Source organism: Chrysochloris asiatica, unplaced genomic scaffold, assembly GCF_000296735.1.
Source record: "Chrysochloris asiatica unplaced genomic scaffold, ChrAsi1.0 scaffold00083, whole genome shotgun sequence".
Lineage (NCBI taxonomy): Eukaryota > Metazoa > Chordata > Mammalia > Afrosoricida > Chrysochloridae > Chrysochloris > Chrysochloris asiatica.
In genome coordinates this window covers 11,386,207-11,407,321 of record NW_006408601.1, presented here as the reverse complement: position 1 = coordinate 11,407,321, position 21,115 = coordinate 11,386,207, and the positions used below count along the sequence as shown (strand labels likewise).

The 21,115-nt window shown below is 37.4% G+C and overlaps 1 protein-coding gene across 2 annotated transcripts in view; it reads right to left on the bottom strand.

The window, feature by feature from the left end:
* Positions 1-1,942: 1,942 nt before the first annotated feature.
* PRMT3 (protein arginine methyltransferase 3) overlaps positions 1,943-21,115 on the bottom strand; it is a 169,762-nt gene continuing 150,589 nt past the window's right edge. For both annotated transcript variants that reach the window (XM_006865818.1, XM_006865817.1), the window contains 3 exons: positions 15,669-15,719; positions 15,386-15,473; positions 1,943-2,052 (listed from right to left, as the gene is read on the bottom strand). In XM_006865818.1, coding sequence (XP_006865880.1) covers positions 1,943-2,052; positions 15,386-15,473; positions 15,669-15,719 — 249 coding nt within the window. The remainder of the gene's footprint in view (positions 2,053-15,385; positions 15,474-15,668; positions 15,720-21,115) is intronic.

Genomic DNA, 21,115 nt, shown 5'->3' with positions numbered 1-21,115 from the left:
TTGTTTTCTAAGCAACAGGCACTATTTTAGGTACTTAGAATGTAGTACCTGATGAATTGTTACACACAGGGTAAGGTATGTAACTAAGATCACACAGCAAATCAGAGGTGGAGTCAGGGTTTGACGTGAAGCACTGACTTACCCCTAGAGCTTCTACTTCTCAACACGGTGCTGTGCTGCCGTGTGTGTGTGTCTGGTTTTGATGAAGAAACAGCTGCCTAAAGTCAGAGCCATGAGACCCACTCTGCTTAAAATCCTTGCTTTCTTTAAAAATAATTCATTTGTTTAAATTTTTTATAAATGCTTCCAACTGATTTTACAAAAGGCTTTAATACACTGAAACATTTTATAGTGCTGATGGACAGAATGAAAGGGCAATGAATGGTTGAAAATAAGGAATGGTGTGTGTCAGGGTTGTATTCTTTCACCATACTTACTGAATCTGTATGCTACCTAATAATCCAAGAAACTGAGTTATCTGTAGAACATGGCATCAAGATTGGAATAACAGCCTGTGATATGCAGATGATACAAACCTGCTTGTGAAAGTGAAGAGAACTTTAAAAAAAATACTGATGATCAAACCCTTCAGTATGGATTGTACCTTAATGTAAAGAAAACAAAAATCCTCACCAGAGAACAATAAGTAATATCATGATAAATGGAGAAAAGACTGAAGTTGTCAAACTCTTCATTTTGCTTGAATCCATACTCAATAATCATGGAAGCAGCAGTCAAGAAATCAGAGAATGTATTGCATTAGGCAAATCTGCTGCACATGCCCTCTTTAAATGAGAAGTTGGGGGACTGAAATATGCCTGACCCAAGCCATGGTATTTTCAATTGCCTCATACACATGCAACAGTTGGACAACAAATAAGGAAAATCATAGAAGAACTGATATATTGGAGTTATGGTGTTGGAGATTATTAAAGGTTTCTTCTGGATTGCCAGAAGAACAAACAAATCTGTTAGAACAAGTATAAATCAGAATAGTCCTAAAAAGCCAAGATAGTCAGACTTCCTCTCTCACGTTTCAGACATATTATCAGGAGGGACCAGTCCCTGGAGAAGGATGTTATGCTTGGTAAAGTGGAAGGTCAGCAAAAAGAGGGAGACCCCCAACGAGATGGACTGGGACAGTGGCAGCAGCAATGGGCTCTAGTTTTGCAGCAGTTGTGAGGATGGCACAGAACCGGGCAGTGTTTCGTTCTGTTGTACATACGGCTGCTATGACTCGACAGCACCTAACAATGGTTTTGAATACATTTTATTTAATGCTTGTCAATCTGCAATTCAAACTAAGTCAATAACTATAAATGACACAATTCTATAGAGTGATATAAGTGTATTTAACCTTTGCACATAAATCTAGACTGAAAAGGTATTAGTAAATAAGTACACATATATATATATAGATAGATCTTTAAATTTTTTTTACGAAACCTAGGGTACATGTAATGAAAGTAGATTTCCTGGGCAGTACTAGAAAATTATATGGCCAAAGAATATTTACAAAGAGGAAAGAAGCTACAAAATGAGAATGCAAAAATGTATAATGTCTTATGTATGAGTGGTTACTTGTTTAAAAAGACAATCAAAATAACTAATTAAATACTATTGTTTAAATTTGTAATAGGACACTTCAAAACAACAGAAAACTTTCTGCTCCAAATTTGGGCCAATTTAAATGTTTTTCAATATAGCTAACCTGACTGTGGGAATTACTTTGGCTAAATCTGGTTTATTAGACCCTGAAGAATAAGATTAAACAAGACAGAGTCTAAGGGTTTACTGCTTCCCTCTGGCTGAGGAGATTCATGAGGGAAGTCCCATCTGCCACATGCTCCCCCTCCCAAAACTCTCTCCTGGTACTCTCTACCTCACCCCCACATTAAAAACTATTACCTAACTGTGCTTTTGTGTGTGTGTGTGTGTTTTTTCACTGAAGACCGTAAGTCTGAGTTGAATTATTCAATGTGAGGGTCACAATGAGAGAGCGTGGATCTTTCTGATTCTTGTGAACTGTGATCTTTCCTTTCAAGGCCTCACCTATAAAAGAAAAAATAAAACATGCATTTAAGAACAAAAGGAATAGTTCAGCAGAGAAGTAAATACACACCTACCATTTTTCTTTTACTTATGTGAAATGTTTCATTAATTTTTTCTTTTTTTACTGTGGTAAAACATACACACCCAAACATCCACCAACTCAATTTCCACATTACAACTTAATGACACAGATTGTATTTTTCATGCTGTGCCATCATTGATATGCTCATCCAAACACGTTCTTTAGCATGTTTTCAAGGTTCTTCCAGATTGTGGCATGCACCACAACTTCATTCTTCTTTATCGCTGCATAATGTTCCATTGCACATGTATGCCACACTTTGTTTATCCACTCATCGGTTTTCCCCACCTTCTGGCTATTTTGAAAAGTGCTACAGTGAACGCCAAAGTAGAGATTTCTACTGGAGTTCCTGACTTCACTTGTGGGTGTGTACCTAGGATTGGGATTACTGGGTTATGTATGTTCAATTTTGAGAGGAACATGCAAACTGTTTTTCATGGTGGCAACACCTGGCACTGCAGGATAATGTGCAGGACTGAAATGTAAGTTTGGACCACAAGGTCGGCAAACTCACCAGATGATCCTCGGAAACCCTATACAGAGTAAGTATGGGTAGGAACTGACTTATCAGCACTTAACAACACCATTTTTACAGTTCCACCAGCAATGGATGAGAATTCTAGATTCTCCAAATTCCATCAAGCACTTACTATTTTCCCTGTTTTTGATAACCAATCTACTAGGAATGAAATGATGTCACACTGGTTTTGATTTGAATCCTTCTAATGGTTGATGATGAAGCCATGGTGGTGCAACAGTACAGTGTTTGGGTGCAAACTCAAAGGTTGGGGTTCGAACTCACCTAGTCACCTTGCAGGAAAAACACCTGATGATCTGCTTCCATACAACTCTACAGAGCACTTCTGCCTGTCACGTTCATCTGTGATGAAATGCACTCAGTAGTACCTAACAGTAAAGGAATGGCCGAGGATGCTGAGAAATTTTCCAGCTATTTGTTGGGCCATTGAACATCCACTCTGGTGAGCCGCTTGTTCAAGTACTTTGGCTATTTCTTAATTGGGTTATCTTTTTGTTGTTCAGTTGTATAGGGTTTATGTACATTTTAGATATTTAGCTCCTTATCTGATAAATGGTTCCTGAAAATTTTCTCCCAGTCAATAGGCCGTCTTTTAATTCTGTTGATAAAACCCTTTGGTGAACAATAGCATTTAATAGCTTGAACCACCAACCTTGCAGTTCAAAGGACTTTGCAGTCTGTGTATTAATCCAAAACACCACACCAGGACTCCAAGACTCCATTATAAACAATTTAACAAGAGAGTGCAAGATGCAATTCCTTGCTTAATAATAATAGTACAATCACACTGAAGAGTACCAGGTAGAGTTAAGCAATCTGGAGAGATACAATGAGACTCTATAAAAAATGGGGACTGAGGAATCTATGTGAAATAATCCCAATAGGGAATCAATATCTGAAGTTTTTAAATTCTGCACATCTCACACGTTCTGGATGATCAATCCGAAGGATTTTCAAGATTGGTAGTAAAACAGCAAGCACAAACAAAGCACAACAAAACCACCTACAGGCTATGTTTATTATTGGAGTACAAAAATCCTATTACCAAAACCTCTTATCATCCTCGCAAAAAGGTAAGACTCATATACTTTAAGCCATCTTCACCAAAGCCTGGCACAAGAGAGATTACAAGTGAAATAGTGCTGTAGACTTTACAGACAAACTCTATTCATGACAACAGCTTTCAGCAGGCTAGAAATACCTGGGACTCTTCCTCAATCTGATAAAGGAAATCGATGGGAAACTACAGAAAAAAATCATCCTTAACGGTGAAAGCCTCAATGGCCTCGTCCTAAGGTCAGAATGAAGGCAAGCATATCCATTCTAACCACTCCTAATCAGTATTCTGTTGGATGTCCTAGCTAGGGTGTTAAGACAAGGGGAGGAAAAAAAAACAGAGAGATGCAGACTGGGAAAAACTAAGTAAAAAAGTTGGTATTTGTAGACTATATGACCTTATACATAAAAAATCCTAAAGCTACATGCAAAAAAGCTACTAGAACTGTAAGATGATCAGGCAAGGTCTTAGGCTATAAGATCAAGATTAACTGCATTTCTGTATACTAAAACAACAACAACAAAACACCAAAGCCAAGCTCACTGCCATCCAGTCAATTCCGACTCATCTTTAGAGGGAGCAGACAGTCTCATCTTCCTCCCCAAATGGCTGGAGGGGTTGAATCACTGACCTTGCTTAAATCACAGTGCCACCAGTATCCTCAGTATATAAGGTCAAGGTGCAAAATTAATTGTATTTCTATGTAATACCAATGATGAAATTAGATATGGAAATCAAAAACTCACAATAGCATAATAGCATATACAGTAAAGAGTTCTTACAACTCAATAATAAAAAGACACACAACCCTATCAAAAAAATGACAAAAATAATTAGACACCTCACATACCCACTAAAAACCAAAACCAGTGGGTTTCCAAGACAAGGTCTTGGCCTCATCTTTCCCCTGCAGAGCAGCTGGTGGGCTTGAACTCAATGCCCTAACCCAGAGCACCACCAGGGCTGCTTCACATACCTGCTTTTTATTGTTAAGTGCTATCGAGTCAGTTCTGACTCACAGCAACCCTGTAAAGGGTTTCTGGGAAGCAGCTGATATGTTTGAACTGCTGACCTTGTAGCTAGCAGTCCAGTGCTTATCTTATAGCACCACATCTGGAGTCCTTACATACCCACTGGTGGTGGTGACTGTGTGTCATCCAGTGAGTTCTGACTCATAGCGACCCCGTGTATGGTTTCTGAGGCTGTAAATCTTTATAAGGGCAGACAGCCTCATCTTTCGCCCTCGAAGCAACTGATAGATTCAAACTACTGACCTTGCAGTTAGCAGCCCAGCTCATAATCCACTACACTACCAGGGATACTGCCATACCTACTTCTTGTTGTTACGTGTCATCGAGTCAATTCCAATTCTTAGAGACTCTATACAGGGTTTCCAAGGAGCAGCTGGTATGTGGCTAGCAGTCCAGTGCTTATCCTACAGCACTATACCAGGACTCCTGTATACCTACTAGAATTGCCTAAATTAAAACGGCTGATTTAGTAAGTGTTGGAACGACGTATAGCAACTGAACTCACAACAGTAGTGGACAGGTAAAATGTATAATCATTTTGAAAAGCAATCTGGCAGTTTCTTAAGTAGAACATACATTTACTGTAAGGCTTAGCGATTCTACTTCTAGATATCTAGGTATCTAAAAGTATCAGGAGCTCTGGTAGTGTAGCGGTTACGAATTGGGCTGTGAACCTCAAGGTCAGCAGTCCGAAACTACCAGCTGTTCCACGGAAGAAAGATTTACAGCCTCAGAAACCCCGTACAGGGGCGCTATGAGTTGGAACCAACTCCATGGCACATAACAGCAACAACACAACGAATTTTACATGAACATTCATAGCAACTTTATTCATAATAGTCCCTAGTTGAACACAATCAAAAGATCCAGAAGCAAGTGAATACAAAATTAAATTATGGTGTATTTATTCAAAGGAATACTCCTTGGCAATAAAAAGGTACAAATGATGGATAGAGATGAATTTCAAAACTATGCTATGCAAAGGAAGCTACAGTGTATTTTCTATAAAAGACGCTAGCAGAGGCAGTACTAATACAGTGTCAGAGTAGTTCAGGGATCGCCTTGGTCCTGGGACAGGAGAGGGGGACTGGGCACAAAGGCTTCAGGAGGAAACTCTGAAGTGGTCAAAAAGTTATTTTTTTGGTAAATATTTTGTATCTTGATTTAGGGCACAGTGTACATTTGTCAAAACTCAGTGTACAATGGAAAGGTGTGCATTTTGTAGTACATACATTGTAACACAGTAAAGTTGTTTTAGAAGTACAATACCTTAAAATAAACATAGATAAACAGAATGTAGTAGAGAAATCACAAAAAGGTCTATTATGGAGAATTTGTTATTGTTAAGTGCTGTCCAGTCAGTTCCAACTCAGCAACCCAGTATAGGGTAGGTTTCCAAGGAGCAGCTGGTGAGCTTAAATTACCAACCTTGCAGTTCAAACTGACCTTGAGGTTCAGGGTAAATGGGTATTTGGAGGAGCCCTGATTGCATAATTGTTAATCAACTGGCTAATAACTGAAAGGTTGGCAGTTGGAAACTCTCCAGCCCTCCAAGGGAGCAAAACTGGTGATCTGTTACTGAAGAGTGTTGTTGTTAGGTGCCTTCGAATCAGTACCAACTTATAGCGACCCCACGCACAACAGAAGAAACACTGCCTGGTACTGGGCCAACCTCACAATTATTGCCACGCTTTTAAGCCCACTGATGCTGCCACTTTGCCAATCCATCTTGCAGTGGGTCTTCTTTTTTTCTCTGACCCTCCACCTTACCAAACACGAGGAAACTTTATAGTAAGTTCTAGTCTGTCACATGGGGTAGCTAAAATCGACTCAACGGCATCTAATAAATGAGTATTTAAAATCACTGAGGAGAGGATTCCTAATAAAATTGCTAGAATAATTGGTTATCTACTTGCTAACAAATGGTTATAGCCTAAATTTTTTTTTTTAATTCCAGGTAGATTAAAGATTGAATAATATCACATGAAAAAAAAAAATAGTAATCTTTTCTAGTATGAAACCAAAATCAGAAACCAAAGGTTTCCAGATATGACTTTATAAAATGAAAACTAAAATCTATAAAGAAGATACTGTATAGAAAGAAAAGCAAAGTAGTATTATATTGCTTTTTACTACTTAAAAGAGTAATGAGAATAAAAGGGAATTTTTCATTTATTCCTTAAAATAGATGGTCAGAAGAATTTCTGGATAAAAACCACATACATTTTAAATGTATCTTTGTATGTAACAAGAAATATTAATTTGGTTTTCTATTCTCCCATCTTCAACACTGCGTATTATTAAAAACCAACCCCCTTTCCAAACATTAAATGAATAAAAGAAAACAAAAGAATCTGTTATTTAAATAAAAACCAGAAATAGATGGTTTCGATTTGCATTTCGATAGTTTCAATGGTAAATGGTACTACTAATAGTTGTAGCCCCCTTAACTCCGCCTCCCCAAATTTTTTGATGATGGAGATATTGTTACAAATATTTCCTTTTCATTCATCTGCCCTAATTGTTATGCTCTATAAATTGCCTTAAAGTGTTAAAAAAGAAAGAAAAAAAAAATGGGTAAAAATTGAAATGCTTTGGAGTGTTTTATAAAGCAAGTTTTCAAAGTATACATTTTTGGTTCAAAGTATGCACTTATAACAATTCTATATACTCCTCAAGTTAGAAATATAATACTAATCAAGATGAACTATTCATGAATGGTTATAAAATTTTATAAAAGAAAATAATATAAATACTAAATTGGACAAACAAAACATCTGAATAGTAAAATCATATTATTAACTGTCATGTATCTATAAGTTCATATTATTTTCATGTCTTAAATTTAATACAGAATATCTATTTCCATAATAATATTAATTTTAAAGACGAGACTGTACACACACTCATTTAAGTTAATTAAATAGCATGAAGGGTCACAGTAATAAATATTTAATTCACATTGCTAAATGCCCTTCAATTGTTCAAGACTGAATAAAGAGGCAAGGCAGTGGCTGTAAAGCCAGAACAGATCAGAGTAATTAATCAGTGTCACATAGACAGAAAATGACTGATGTGTTTAAGTGTGTATACTGTGATGAGAGAGCTGCAAAGGACATTCTGTAAGAGCTGAGCTATACCACCTTGTTTTCATCACAGGCAGATGTCTATTAGTATACCACAAAGCAGTGCTGTAGTTCTATCAAGAAAAAAACTGATTTCATTTCAATCCTGCCATACTGTTTTTTAGAATTAATTTCTCATGGAGCAATGAAATTTACCTTGCCACAATGAAAAACAAAACAAAAATCCCTTAAATAAAAATCATTATTAAAGCTTAGAGTAAAAGACACAAATTCTCCAAATACATAAAAACTTAAATATATGTACATAGAAAATAATATAAATAACTTGATTTTAGCCATATTTTTAAGTCAAATCACATGAACATAAAAACCGGACTTTTAAGAAAAAATGTGCCATATAAGCTACTACAGAAAAAAAAAAAGTCGTTATTAAAAAACAAAAACCAACAACAAACAACCCACCCTGAATTTAACCTAAAGTTCTCTAACTCCTTTCAAGGTATTCATTCTGGGAGGCTAGTTCATTAGCTCCACATTGTTGGGGTGCTCATATGTTTAAAGTACTTTTTCTGGTACTATCTTTAGAACTAGGTTGTAAATCAAATAAAAATCTATGCTCGTTATTTTATAGTTCTATTTTGCTTTCGACCAAATATAAAATTCTTAAGTCTAGGAATTTGTCTATTCCCACTTTTTTGCTACTTTCTAAAAATCATGTTTATCCTCAAAGGTTTCCTATTACAGCAGATATTAACACACACACATACACACACACACAAAATCTAGGCAGAATAACCACATAGGTATGCTTATAATATTTTATTTAAAAATAGTCCTGTCATATTATCTTTTGAACACTTATACATGTTTTACGTAGACAATATACTTTCTGATTAGATTCTTGTCTTTATTTAACAAATATTAAAAAGCATGTTGAATAAAAAAATTTAGTTTAACTTGTTGTTGTTATGTGCCGTGGAGTCAGTTCCGACTCAGTGACCCTATACAGGGTTTCCGAGGCCGTAAATCTTTACGGGAGCAGAAAGCCTCATCTTTCTCTCACGGAATAGCTGGTAGTTTCAAAGTGCTGACCCTGAGGTTATCAGCCCGATTCGTAACCACTATGACACCAGAGCTCCTTAACTAAACCTAACTATAAACAAGACACAGTTGAGTCAATTCCAAACTCATGGTGACCTCATGTGTGTTAGAGAACTGTGATCTAAAAAGTTTCCAATGGCCGTTTTTCGGAGGGAGATCACCAGACCTTTCTTCCAAGGTGCCTCTCTGAAGTGGACTCAAACCTCCTACCATTCATTTAGCAGCCAAGCACATGAACGTACTTGCCTTTGCCCAAGATATCCTTGTACCTGAAATGCTGCTTTTACCTCTTTGACTTTTAAGTTCCAGATTATCCTTTATGACCCAGCTCACTTCTGTAAATTCTTCCTTATTATCCTGAGAGAGTTCACTGCTCTTGTCTTTGTTCTCCTGATCTAGTCTGCACTACCAGGACTTCCAAACCAAGTATATTAGTTTTGTTGTTAGGTATCATTTAGTCAGTACTGACCCACAGTGACCTTATGCACAGCAGAATGAAACACTGCCCGATCCTGGGCCAACCTCACTACTCTTGCAATGCTTGAGTCCATCAATGCTGCTACTTGGCCAATCCATCTTGTTGGGGGTCTTCCTCTTTTTCTCTGATCCTCCACCTTACCAAACATGATGTCCTTCTCCAGCGACTGGTCCCTGACATTATGTCTGAAGTATGAGAGACGAAGTTTGGCCATCTTGGCCTCCAAGGAGCACTCTGGATGCACTTCTTCCAAAACGGATCTATTGGTTCTTTTGGCAGCCCATGACACTTTCAGTAGTCTCCTCCAACACCATAACTCAAAGGTTCGATTCTTCTACGGTCTTCATTATTCACTGTCCAGCTTTTGCATGCATATGAGGTTATTGAAAATACTATGGCTTTGGTCAGGAGCACCTTAGTCCTCAAGCTGATATCTTTGCTCTTCAACACTTTAAAAAGGTCTTGTGCAGCAGATTTGCCTAATGCAATTATGTCGCTTATTTCCTGAATGCTGCTTCTGTGAGTGTTGATAGTTGATCCTAGAAGAATGAAGTCCTTAACAACTTCAATCTTTTCTCCATTGATAAGAATGTTGTTTATTGGTCCAGTGGTGAGGATTTTTTTTTTCTTTACATCGAGATGTAATCTATACCGAAGGCTGTGTTCTTTGATCTTCATCAGTAAATATTTTAAGCCCTCTTCACTTTCAGCAAGCAAGGTTGTATCACCTGCATATCGCAGGTTGTTAATGAGTCTTCCTCCAATCCTGATGCCACATTTTTCTTCATAGAACCCAGCTTCTCAGATTATTTGCTCAGTACACAGGTTGAATAAGTATGGTGAAAAGAATACAACCTTATTGCACACCTTTCTTAATTTTACAGCGTTCAGTGTTACCATGTTCTGTTCGAACAACTGACCCTGCTGGTATTTAAAATACTGGTGGCATAGCTTTCAGAATCACAGCAACTCACAAGCCACCACAGTACAACAAACTGACAGACGAGTGGTGGGAACCAAGGATAGCAATTAGTTAAATGACCTTGGAGTGTATCAACCAAAGTAATGAGAAGAAATGAGATTTCAATGACAATACATATTATGAACTCCTTGTGTGGCACAGTTATGATAAGCACTAGACTGTGAACCACAAGGTTGGCAGTTCAAACACATCTGCCACTCCTTGGAAACCCTATACAGGGTCACTGAGTCAGAACTGGCTTGATGGCACTTAACAACAATGCATACTACTGCATTTATTCATTTTTTTTCAGTGGTCTATTTATAATGTACAAAATACTGTATCAGAGCAAGTAGAAGAGAGATAAAGAATTGCTTTTCCATTAGAACCCACTACTACAACACACAGATGTATGCATGACTTGATCAGGAGAACAAAGACGGGAGCAATGAACTCTCTCAGGACAATAAGTAAGAATTTACAGAAGTGAGTTGGGTCATAAAGGTCAAATAAGTCAAAGCAGCATTTCAAGTACAAGAATATCTTGGACAAAGGCAAGTAGGAAGAAAGGGGAGCAAAGTTAGCTAAAAAAAAAAAAAAAGAAAAGGGCAGTTTGTAAGGGTTGGGTTGCACAGCTAATGGAATTGCTGTCGATAAGTATACTCCTGTAAGATGTAGAACTGGTGAAACTTTTGTAATGGATACATTTATTATGCAAAATAACAGTGGTAGTAGCTTCACGGAATTTGGTTGCCTGGTTTGGTTTCTTGGAACATCCCAGTTAATTGGCCCAATAACGTGTTTAGTGCTTCAGTTCTACCTCCTAGTTTGTTGTGTAGTGAAAGTGGCCACCTAAGACACAACTGATTTGTCTATTTGTCTGGAGCAAGAGAAGGAGGAGATTCAAGAATAGGAGGAAGAAATGGAAGATGTGGTTAACTGCTTCTTTTGCCAAGAAACCAGAAGAACTGAATCGTGCATGGCTACCATTATGGAGCATACTAATCAAACATTCTGCAGAAGAATCCTGAATAAAAGGGGGAAACAAATAATAGAATTTCAAATTCTCATGGACTCCAGATTTTCTTGAGTCATGGAGCTAGATGAACCCTGGAAACTATTGCCCTCAGATAATCTTTTTACCTTAAATAAAAAAAATATCTCTGAAGTCATCTTAAAACCACGGAACAGTTTAGTTTAACTAGTAAAGAATGTCTGCCTTGAGCTCTATGCCTTTTAGATGTATCTGTATAGAATCAAACTGAGCTAGATGAACCCTGGAAACTATTGCCCTCAGATAATCTTTTTACCTTAAATAAAAAAAATATCTCTGAAGTCATCTTAAAACCACGGAACAGTTTAGTTTAACTAGTAAAGAATGTCTGCCTTGAGCTCTATGCCTTTTAGATGTATCTGTATAGAATCAAACTGATTAACAGCAACTCAAAGATGACATAAGAACCTTGGGGGACAGTGAGCTTATGTTAATGGGACAGCGATGACTCAAACAACAGGAGGGTGGGCATTGTGGCACAATGGAAGAATATAAGCAGTGTCACGAAACTGTACATCTAGAAACTGCTGAATTGGAGTATGTTTCTCATAAGTAACAAAAAGAGAAATCTGTGTAACTGGAACATATGATGGGTTTATCTGAGGTAGGGAAAGATGAGAAACGCTGGTTCGATTGTGAAGAGCCATAGTTAAGGGGTCTGGATTTTATCCTGAAGATACTGATTCCACTGAAGGTTACTTTAAAAGCGAACTTTCTTGGAGCATAATTGCCAGTCCTGGTGTGGCGCTGCAGGATAAGAAGTGGACAGCTAATCACAAGGTTGGTGTTCAAACCCACGAATTGCCTTGGAAGCCCTATACAGGGTCACTGTAATTTGAAACTGACTCAAAGGCACTTAAGAACAAGAAGAAGAATTTACAGACAATAAATATACTCATTTTACATGTACAACTTTGTAAGTTTAGCAAGATCATTTTCATAAAACTTTACCTAACCCACAGTTTCAAAGATTATCTATTGTTACCTTTCATTTTTACCTTTTTTATTTTTTCTATAGTAATTTCTCCACTTAAGGTCAATTTAACTGGATAAAGCTATTATTCATTGTATGCTCCTGTAATTAAAAACAAAATAAAACCCAAACAAAACACTCTTTTTTTTTTCATTCTGTTTCTGTTTTTTGTTGTTTTGTTTTGACCAACCTGGGTAGGCATTTGCTCAATTTATTAGGTAAAGAACCACATTTTTAGAGTAGCACAGATATACAAACCTTATAGTACAGTCTACTGTACTCTGGTAGCGTAGTGGTTATGAATCGGGCTGTGAACCGCAAGGTCAGTTGTTTGAAACTACCAGCTGTTCCGTGGAAGAAAGATGAGGCTTTCTGCTCCCGTAAAGATCGACAGCCTAGGAAACCCCATGGGGCAGTGCTACTCTGGCGCATGGTGTCACTATGACACAGAGTTGACTCAATGGCAATAACAACACTGCACATAGACATGTGAAGGAATCAAAGAGATCTGGGATGACATTGCTGTATTTCACACTGTTGACCAGTGCTCCTAAAAATGCAGTTCCCTCCAAAAGAAAACACTGTATTATCCTACTTATACGAAGCATCCACAATAGGCAAACACTTAGAGACCAAAGTTCGTAAGTGGTTACCTGGGGCTGGTAGGAGGTTCCAGGAAGTGGGACATTGTTTAAGCAGTAGTTTTTTGTTAATGATGACAAAATGAGAAACGAATAGCTGTGCCTATTGTATAGCATGGTGAATATAGTTAATATCATTAAATTGTATGTGCAAAGATGTCTGATTGTATAGCATGGTGAATATAGTTAGTATCACTAAATTGTATCTGCAAAGATGTCTGATATGAAAAAAAAAAAATTGTCTCATATGCTTGCAAGCCACTTGATGATCCTCAATATATACTATTATTGCAATGGAGACACGAGGCCATGTTCCTTGTTCACTGTTTAAGACACATGTATTCTACAGTGGTTGCCATAAAGGAAGTTCTAGGTGTTTACGGTAGATGCCTTGGGTAACTATGGCTGTCTTAAAACTCTAAACCTCAGAGAGGACATCAGATGTTGTGTAGCTGTTAGCAAGATCATCATAGGCAAACACATATCCGTTCCTAGGCTAAAAGTGACTTGAACTGTATTTATTCTCAACTGGGGAGGAAATATGTTTTATTTGGTTATACAATGTTTTTTTTTTTTTTTTCCTTGCCCTTCATTTTTTGCTGTGTTGGGTGCTTTGCTTCAACAGTATTGCCAGTCTCCTACAAATGGTCTTAAAAACCACGATTTGGTTTCCTTGTCCCTTGTCAAATCTGCAGGCTTCCATTTTTTGTTTTTTCTCTCCTTTTTGTAGCATCAGCACTGTAACACACACCTGGCTCCCCTCGAATCTCTTAACAGCGTGCAACTGCTGTTTTTAGTTTTCAAAGTAGTTCCTAATTCTGGTGATTGTGTGATGCAAACACATGTTGTGATGGTCATGCAATCAATACTTCCCATTGAACCAATACCCAGAACGATACTGGGGAAAAGTAAAATAAAGAGAGCTCATTTCAAGTCTTCTAACCTAAGCTCCGTAGCGTAGTGGTTACAAATCGGGCTGCGAACCTTAAGGTCAGCGGTTCGAAACTACCAGCTGCTCCGCGGGAGAAAGATGAGGCTTTCTACTCCCGTAAGGATTTACACACTCGGAAACCCTGTACAGGGTCGCTATGGGTCTCGGACCCGACTCGACGGCACTTAACAACAACAACAACAAATTCAGTAAAAATCTTACTCAGCAAGGGATGGTAAATTTTTCTTAAACAAAGCTCTGAGAAATATCTCTTCTTACTTAAAATTCCTCAATACCTCCCAAATATACCACAATTTTTTCTCCTACCGAAGAAAATATCCATACTCTCATCTCTTTCCATTCTATGGAACTTTATTTCAACATCCCCAGTGCACCCAAGCCTGACTGATGTCCTAACAGACACACTGCGTGCATGCCTCAGAGTGCTCAGACCTTCACTGGCCAGTCTGTCCAGGATGCTTTCCTCCATCGCCTCATCTTCTGCTTAAATCTAACACTGTTCCAGAACTGGGCAAATTCTACATTCCTCTGTCATAGACCTCAGTGATTATTCACTTCTGTGTGTACCTACACAAGTTCTTATGAGTCTACGCACTTAGCTTCAAATGTCAGAATTCCATTATGTTATTTAAAAACAGCAAAAACTGTTTATTACATATCAACCTTCTGAAAGAGTCCTGAGGGCAGAAATGTAACATAATCAAATACAGTGACTGCTGACACTCTGCCTCTATTGAGACTTATTAAGTACTAAGTTACTGCCTAAGGAGCTCTGGTAGCATAGTGGTTACGAATCGTGCTGTGAACTGCAAGGTTAGCAGTTCAAAATACTAGCCACTCCGCAGGAGAAAGATGAGGCTTTCTGCTCCCGTAAAGATTTACAGCCATGGAAACCCTGTACAGGGTCGCTACAGTTCGGAACCGACTTGACGGCACTCAACAACAACAACAAGTTACTGCCTAAAGAAAAGTTTTATGAATTAATTTGTGGTACTTATAATAAGAGCTGGACTCATGTGTGGCACTGTAGGATAAGCACTGGACTGTAAGCCACAGGGTCGGCAATTCAAATCTATTAGCTGCTCCTCGGAAATCCTATCCAAGGTCACTATGACTGGGAATCGACTCGATTCAATAACAAAATAATAAGAGCTACATATTACATAACATATCACTGAAGTAACGTTTAAATACCATTTTCTTTAAATTACTTCTTAAAAGATATGTCATGTAAAATATAAGTAGATGTAAACTCTAAATACTTTAGCATCTCGTATAAAGTGCCTCAAATACAGTGGACACTTTAAAAGTGGCTGTGGAAAGAGTGAACATTGGTTATTTCAGAATGAATACGGTACTTTGCCTCTCTTCTTTCTCACCTGCTTTAACTGAAAATGGCTTTTCCAGTAGAAATATCGTTTGTTTCCAGTGTGTTTTGGTACTCTGGGGACCCGTAGAGAACATGACCTGCATTGGTAGAGTCAAAAGTATCTGATGAAGTACAAAATTTGTAATTATCATGCTACATTAATTTACTACATCAAATGCTAGCTCCAGTTGCTTCAACAGCAAAATGTTCATGATCAAACACCTTGGGGCACAAAAACAAACACAATGTACTTTGCATAATTAATTCTAGTTAGATAACTAATTAATACTTACTCTGTTGTGGCAATTCTTCTCAAAATATATATCAAAATAACCAGCAATTGCCTGTTAAAAAAAAAAAGTGAAAGAAAATGATTATTAATTCTATGAATAATTGATTATACATACAATCTCTTAAGACATGGCAAATGAGATACCATTTCAAAGACCAAAAAATCCTCTGAAACGTACAGGATGTCACTATGTTTTACTGGAAAAGACGCTGTAAATAAAACTGAAGCTATATTATTTGGCTCTTCCCCACAAAACAGTATAAGTAGCAAGACTAAGCAAGAAATCACTATATGGCTATAAATACTGTATAAGAGAATTATGCATGCTAGACAACTGGAAGGTGAGAGACCATGTGGAGAGGCTTGGCCAGCTCATAGTCAATCATCTTGGACCCGGGAACTCTAGTTAGGCCGCTAGAGCTAACAGTAGGGGCATGAGAGGCCTGGGAGAGATCAGCAGAAGAACTGTGTGTAGATGCCTAGTCCACACTACAGAATCATGAACAAATAAATGACGGCGGCGTCAAGCCACTAAGTTTTTGGAGTGGATTGTTACACAACAATAAATAACTGAAACACACTTTTCTATACAAAGATTGTTGTTGTTGTTAGGTGCCACTGAGTTGATACTGACTCATAGGGACCCTATGCACAACAGAACGAAACACTGCCCATTCCTGTGCTAACCTCATAATCACTACTACACCTGGACCCGTTGCTACTGTCACTGTGCCAGTCTATCTCCTTGAGGGTCTTCCCTTTTCTCCAATCCTTCACTTTACCAAACATGATATCCTTCTCCAGGGACTGATCTCTCCTGATATGTCCAAAGTGTGAGAGATGAAGTCTGGCCATCTTGGCTTCCAGGGAACATTCTGGATGTACTTCTTTCAACATAGATTGGTTTGCTTGGCGCTGTGGGTTAATACGTCAGACTGCAAATTCATTTGAATTGCAAAGTCCGTGATTCAAGCTCACCAGCTGCTCCTTGGAAACCCTATACAGGGTCGTTATGGGTCAGAATCGACTCGACGACACTTAACAACATGGTACTTTTAATATTGTCCTCAACACTGTAGCTCAAATGCATCAATTCTTCTATGGTCTTCCTTAGTCACTGCCCAACTTTCACAAGCATATGAGGTTATTGAAAATACCACAGAGCTTGGGTCAGGTGTACCTTAGTCCTCAAACTGACATCTTTGCTCTTGAACATTTTAAAACAGTCTTATATACCAGATTTGCTTAATGCAGTATGTTGTTTGATTTCTTGACTGCTGCTTCCATGAGTGTTGATGGTGATCCAAGCAAAATGAAGTCTTTGACAAATTCAATCTTTTCTTCATTTATATGGATATTGCTTACTGGTCCAGTGGTGAGAATTTTTGTTCTCTTACATTGAGGTGCAACCCATACTTAAGGCTGTGTCTTTGACTTTCATCAGTAAATGTTTTAAATCCTCTACGCTTTTAGCAAGCAAGGTTGTACCATCAGCATATTGCAGGTTATTAATGATTCTATCTATAGTCCCACTGCCACTTTTTTTTCCCCCTATGTAATCCAGTTTCTCAGATCATGTGCTCAGCATACAGACTAAGTATGGTGAAAGAATACAACACTGGCACACACCTTTGCTAAGTTTAAGCCATTCAGTGTTCCCATGTTCTGCTCAAACAACTGCCTCTTTGTCTATGTACAAGTTCCTCATGAGCACATTAAGTGTTCTGGAATACTCACATTTTACAATGTTGTCCATATCCTGTCATGATTCACTCAACTGAAAACCTTTGAATAGTCAACAAAGCACAGAAACATCTTTCTGGTATTCTCTGCTTTCAACCAAGATCCATCTGATGTCAACAATGATATCCCTCATTCCACATCCTCAAATGAATCTGGTCTGAACCTCTGGCAGTTCTCTGTCAATGTACATTTTCAGCCATATTTTGGATTATCTCTAGCAAAATTTTACTTGCATGAGATATCAGTGATATTGTCCGCTGCCTTCTGCATTTCATTGGGTCAACTCTCTTTGGAATGGGCAAAAATACGATCTCTTCCAATCAGTTCACCAGGTAGTTGTCTTCCAAATTTCTTGGCATAAATGAATGAGTGCCTCCACTGCTGCATCACTTTGTTGAAAAAAGACTTCAATTTGCAGTCCATCAATTCCCAGAGTCTTGTTCTTTGCCAATGCTTTCAATGTACCACTGGTTCTTGATCATATGCTACCTCTTGAAATGGATGAATATGGACTACTTCTTTGTGGTACAAAAATAAAGTTCATAAATAAAATAAAGATAGCTCATTTAATTTCTTCTGACCTCAAGCATCCAATTTTAAAGCAGAAAATACTAAAAATATTTCTGTGATAAAGACAATGGAAATGTCTTACTTTCTTTCTGAAGGTAAGTCAGTAATGGTATTTTCATAAAATTTAGGTTTAAGCAAACATCCAAAGGTGAAACTCTAAATAACTTAAGGGTTATTTTGCAAAAAAGTCTTCAAAAGAAACTAACATATTCAGAAGAAATCAATAACATATATTTAATTTAATCTATTTTTAAAAGTAATGCCATTCCTTTTTTTTTTTTCCCACTAGTAGGACGAGATTTACTTAAACTACTTTAAAAACTAGCAATAAATAAAGCTTCATAAAGTGTTAAGAACAACTGGACAAGGATTATTGAAAAATCACTATAAAGGTAATTTATGAATTATGCTATGTACAAAATATGAAGTTTTATTGATCTTGTAGGGTCAATATGGATTAGATCCAATCTATATTCATTATTTAGCCTTGAGCATTGTTGGGAGTTTACATGTCAAGAAAGCATTTGTATTTCTGTCCAACAAAATGATAAAGCAACGTCGTTACATAACTTAGCTATAGATCATTACAGAAAACCATGTCCCTAATCAGAATATTTAAAAGCTATCAAAAATAACCCTCTTCAGTTGATTTCCTAATACTTAACATAATCTTCAAAAGACCAATTCAACAAAGTTTTTAAATTTTTTCTTTAAGCCTGTTTTGTTCACCGCTTATCTTTAGTGCCCAGAACAGAGCTGGGACAATATATCAAAGTCTTAGTAGCACTTGCAAGTGGAGAAGGTACTTCTTCACTTTGAGTATAACACAGAAGGCAGAAACTTAGGAGAATGAAAACTATCACAATCAATAAGAAAGTGATCAGTATCCCAAGAGTAAATGAACAAAAGACAAAGAAAATCAACTGATGAATAAGCATAGAAAAAAAATGGCCTATTAAGGAAAAAAGTAAATTTAAACAGCCAGACTCAATTTTCCTTTATTTTGTTGGGAAAATAGTTTGTCAGGGTAGCAGTTACGTTTGTGACAGTGGAAGAAACTGAAAAGGGTTCCAAGGTGGGCCTCTGCAGTGTAAGTAATAATCTGTTTTAAGCAGAGAGCTGAGTGCATGGAGGGTATTGGTTTGGTCTAAGTTTACCAAATACATTTATGACTTGTACATTTTTCTGTTTTACAAGAATATACTATACACTCAATGAAAAGTTCATAAGATGTACAAACTCACTGACTCAATAATTCTATACTTTCAAAATATTATTCTATGGAAGTTATGAATTATGCTTACAAATATTTAATAATAGAAGGTTAATTTTAGAAAATATAAGGGGGGGGTCACAAAGTTTGTGGAGAATGGAATTAAGACATAATGAAATTCTTCTATGAAGTTTTAAAGCCCCCTCATATTTTCCACAAGAAGTGACATATTGCTATGAGCTGGAATGACTCAATGGCACTAACAACAACAATGTAATTTATTATCTTAATAAATTATACTCTATCTTTATATAATGGAGGTGTTGTTATGGTGTAACAGTTAAAAACTTTGCTACTAATTGAAACCAGTTTGAACCCCCAGCCTCTCCACAAGTCAAACATCTGGTGATCTGCTTATGTGAAAATGACCATCAAGAAAGTTCTACTCTGACACATGGGGCCACTATGAGTCAAAACTAACTTGATGGCATCCTCCCTTACCCCGCCTTTCCCCACATCTAGAGAATTCCATTGGTCAGCAAAAGTGAACCTGTATGAAGCAAGATGGTAACAGGTGCAGAGGGAGGTGACATATGGGAACACACTACCTTCTGAGTAATGTTTTGCAAACTAAAATTGCTCTAAAAAATGTAACAGGAAGAAAAAAAAAATAATAACAGGGGTGATAAAGGCATGAAATGGCTAGCTTACAAAGTTTCAAGGGGGAGCTTAGTTTAATAGTGTATGGGGAAAGAAAGTGTCTGCAGCACTGATAGTTTTCATCTTGTCTAGATGGGTCTGGTGAAAAGAGATGGGGATCAGATTCTTATGAGTCAATAGTAATTGTTATCATGATTAATTGTGACTCTCACAATTGTAAAGGTAGAAGTTTTGTAACAAAAATAGGGTAGTGGTTAATCAATCTTACATTCCAGAAACAAAGGACCCTATGATCATCAAGGGAGAAGAGCACAAGCATTGAGAGACCTTTGGGAAGTGAGGGACTAAGAGATGGCGGCCAGGAGGCCGACTTGCAGAATGTGCCCTATGGTGGTGTAAATTATCATACATGCCTGAGTGTTGTTTTTTTTTTTTTTTTAAAAAAAGAATCTAAAGTGAATAGAGAGAGATACTGTTAACTGATGGTACATGGAGGGGATTATAATCATTGTAATGAAACAAGGTGTATGATTTGTTGAATGTAAAACTGATGATCTGCTCTGTAAACTTTTACTCAATCCACAAAAACAAATAAAAACAAAAAATAAATCTATAAACAATACAAATAAATCCCATATAAAGTTATAGATTTCATAAAATATTCACAATATACTAACAAATGAAAAGCAGCTTACCATATAGTCTGTACACTATAAATGCATTGTTGTTGCTGTTGGTTGTGTTAGTTCCAACCCATAACAACTCTGTATAGGGTTTCTGAGGAGCAGGTGGTAAGCTGGGACCACCAACCTTGCAATTCAACTGACTTTGCAGTCTAGCACATTAACCAACAGCACCACACCAGGACTGTTATACAAATATAAATATATATGTATATATTTGGAAAAATATTCATCAAGCTATGGTGGTGATGTGGTGGTTATGTGCCATGGAGTCGGTTCTGACTCATACTGACCCCGTACAGGGTTTCTGAGGCTGTAAATCTTTCCAGGAGTAGAAAGCCTCATCTTTCTCCCATGGAACAGCTGGTAGCTTTGAACTGCTGACCTTGCGGTTCACAGCCCAATTTGTAACCACTACGCTACCAGAGCATTCATATTTCATGTTTTTTCTATAATTTCCATTTCCCACAAAAGTAAGCAGCTTAGAGAACAAACAAGATGGCGGATCGGGTGGAAGTGCTGTAAAAAGTTCCGCCAGCAACAACACAGAATACCCGACCAAGCAGGCTCAGAGGATGG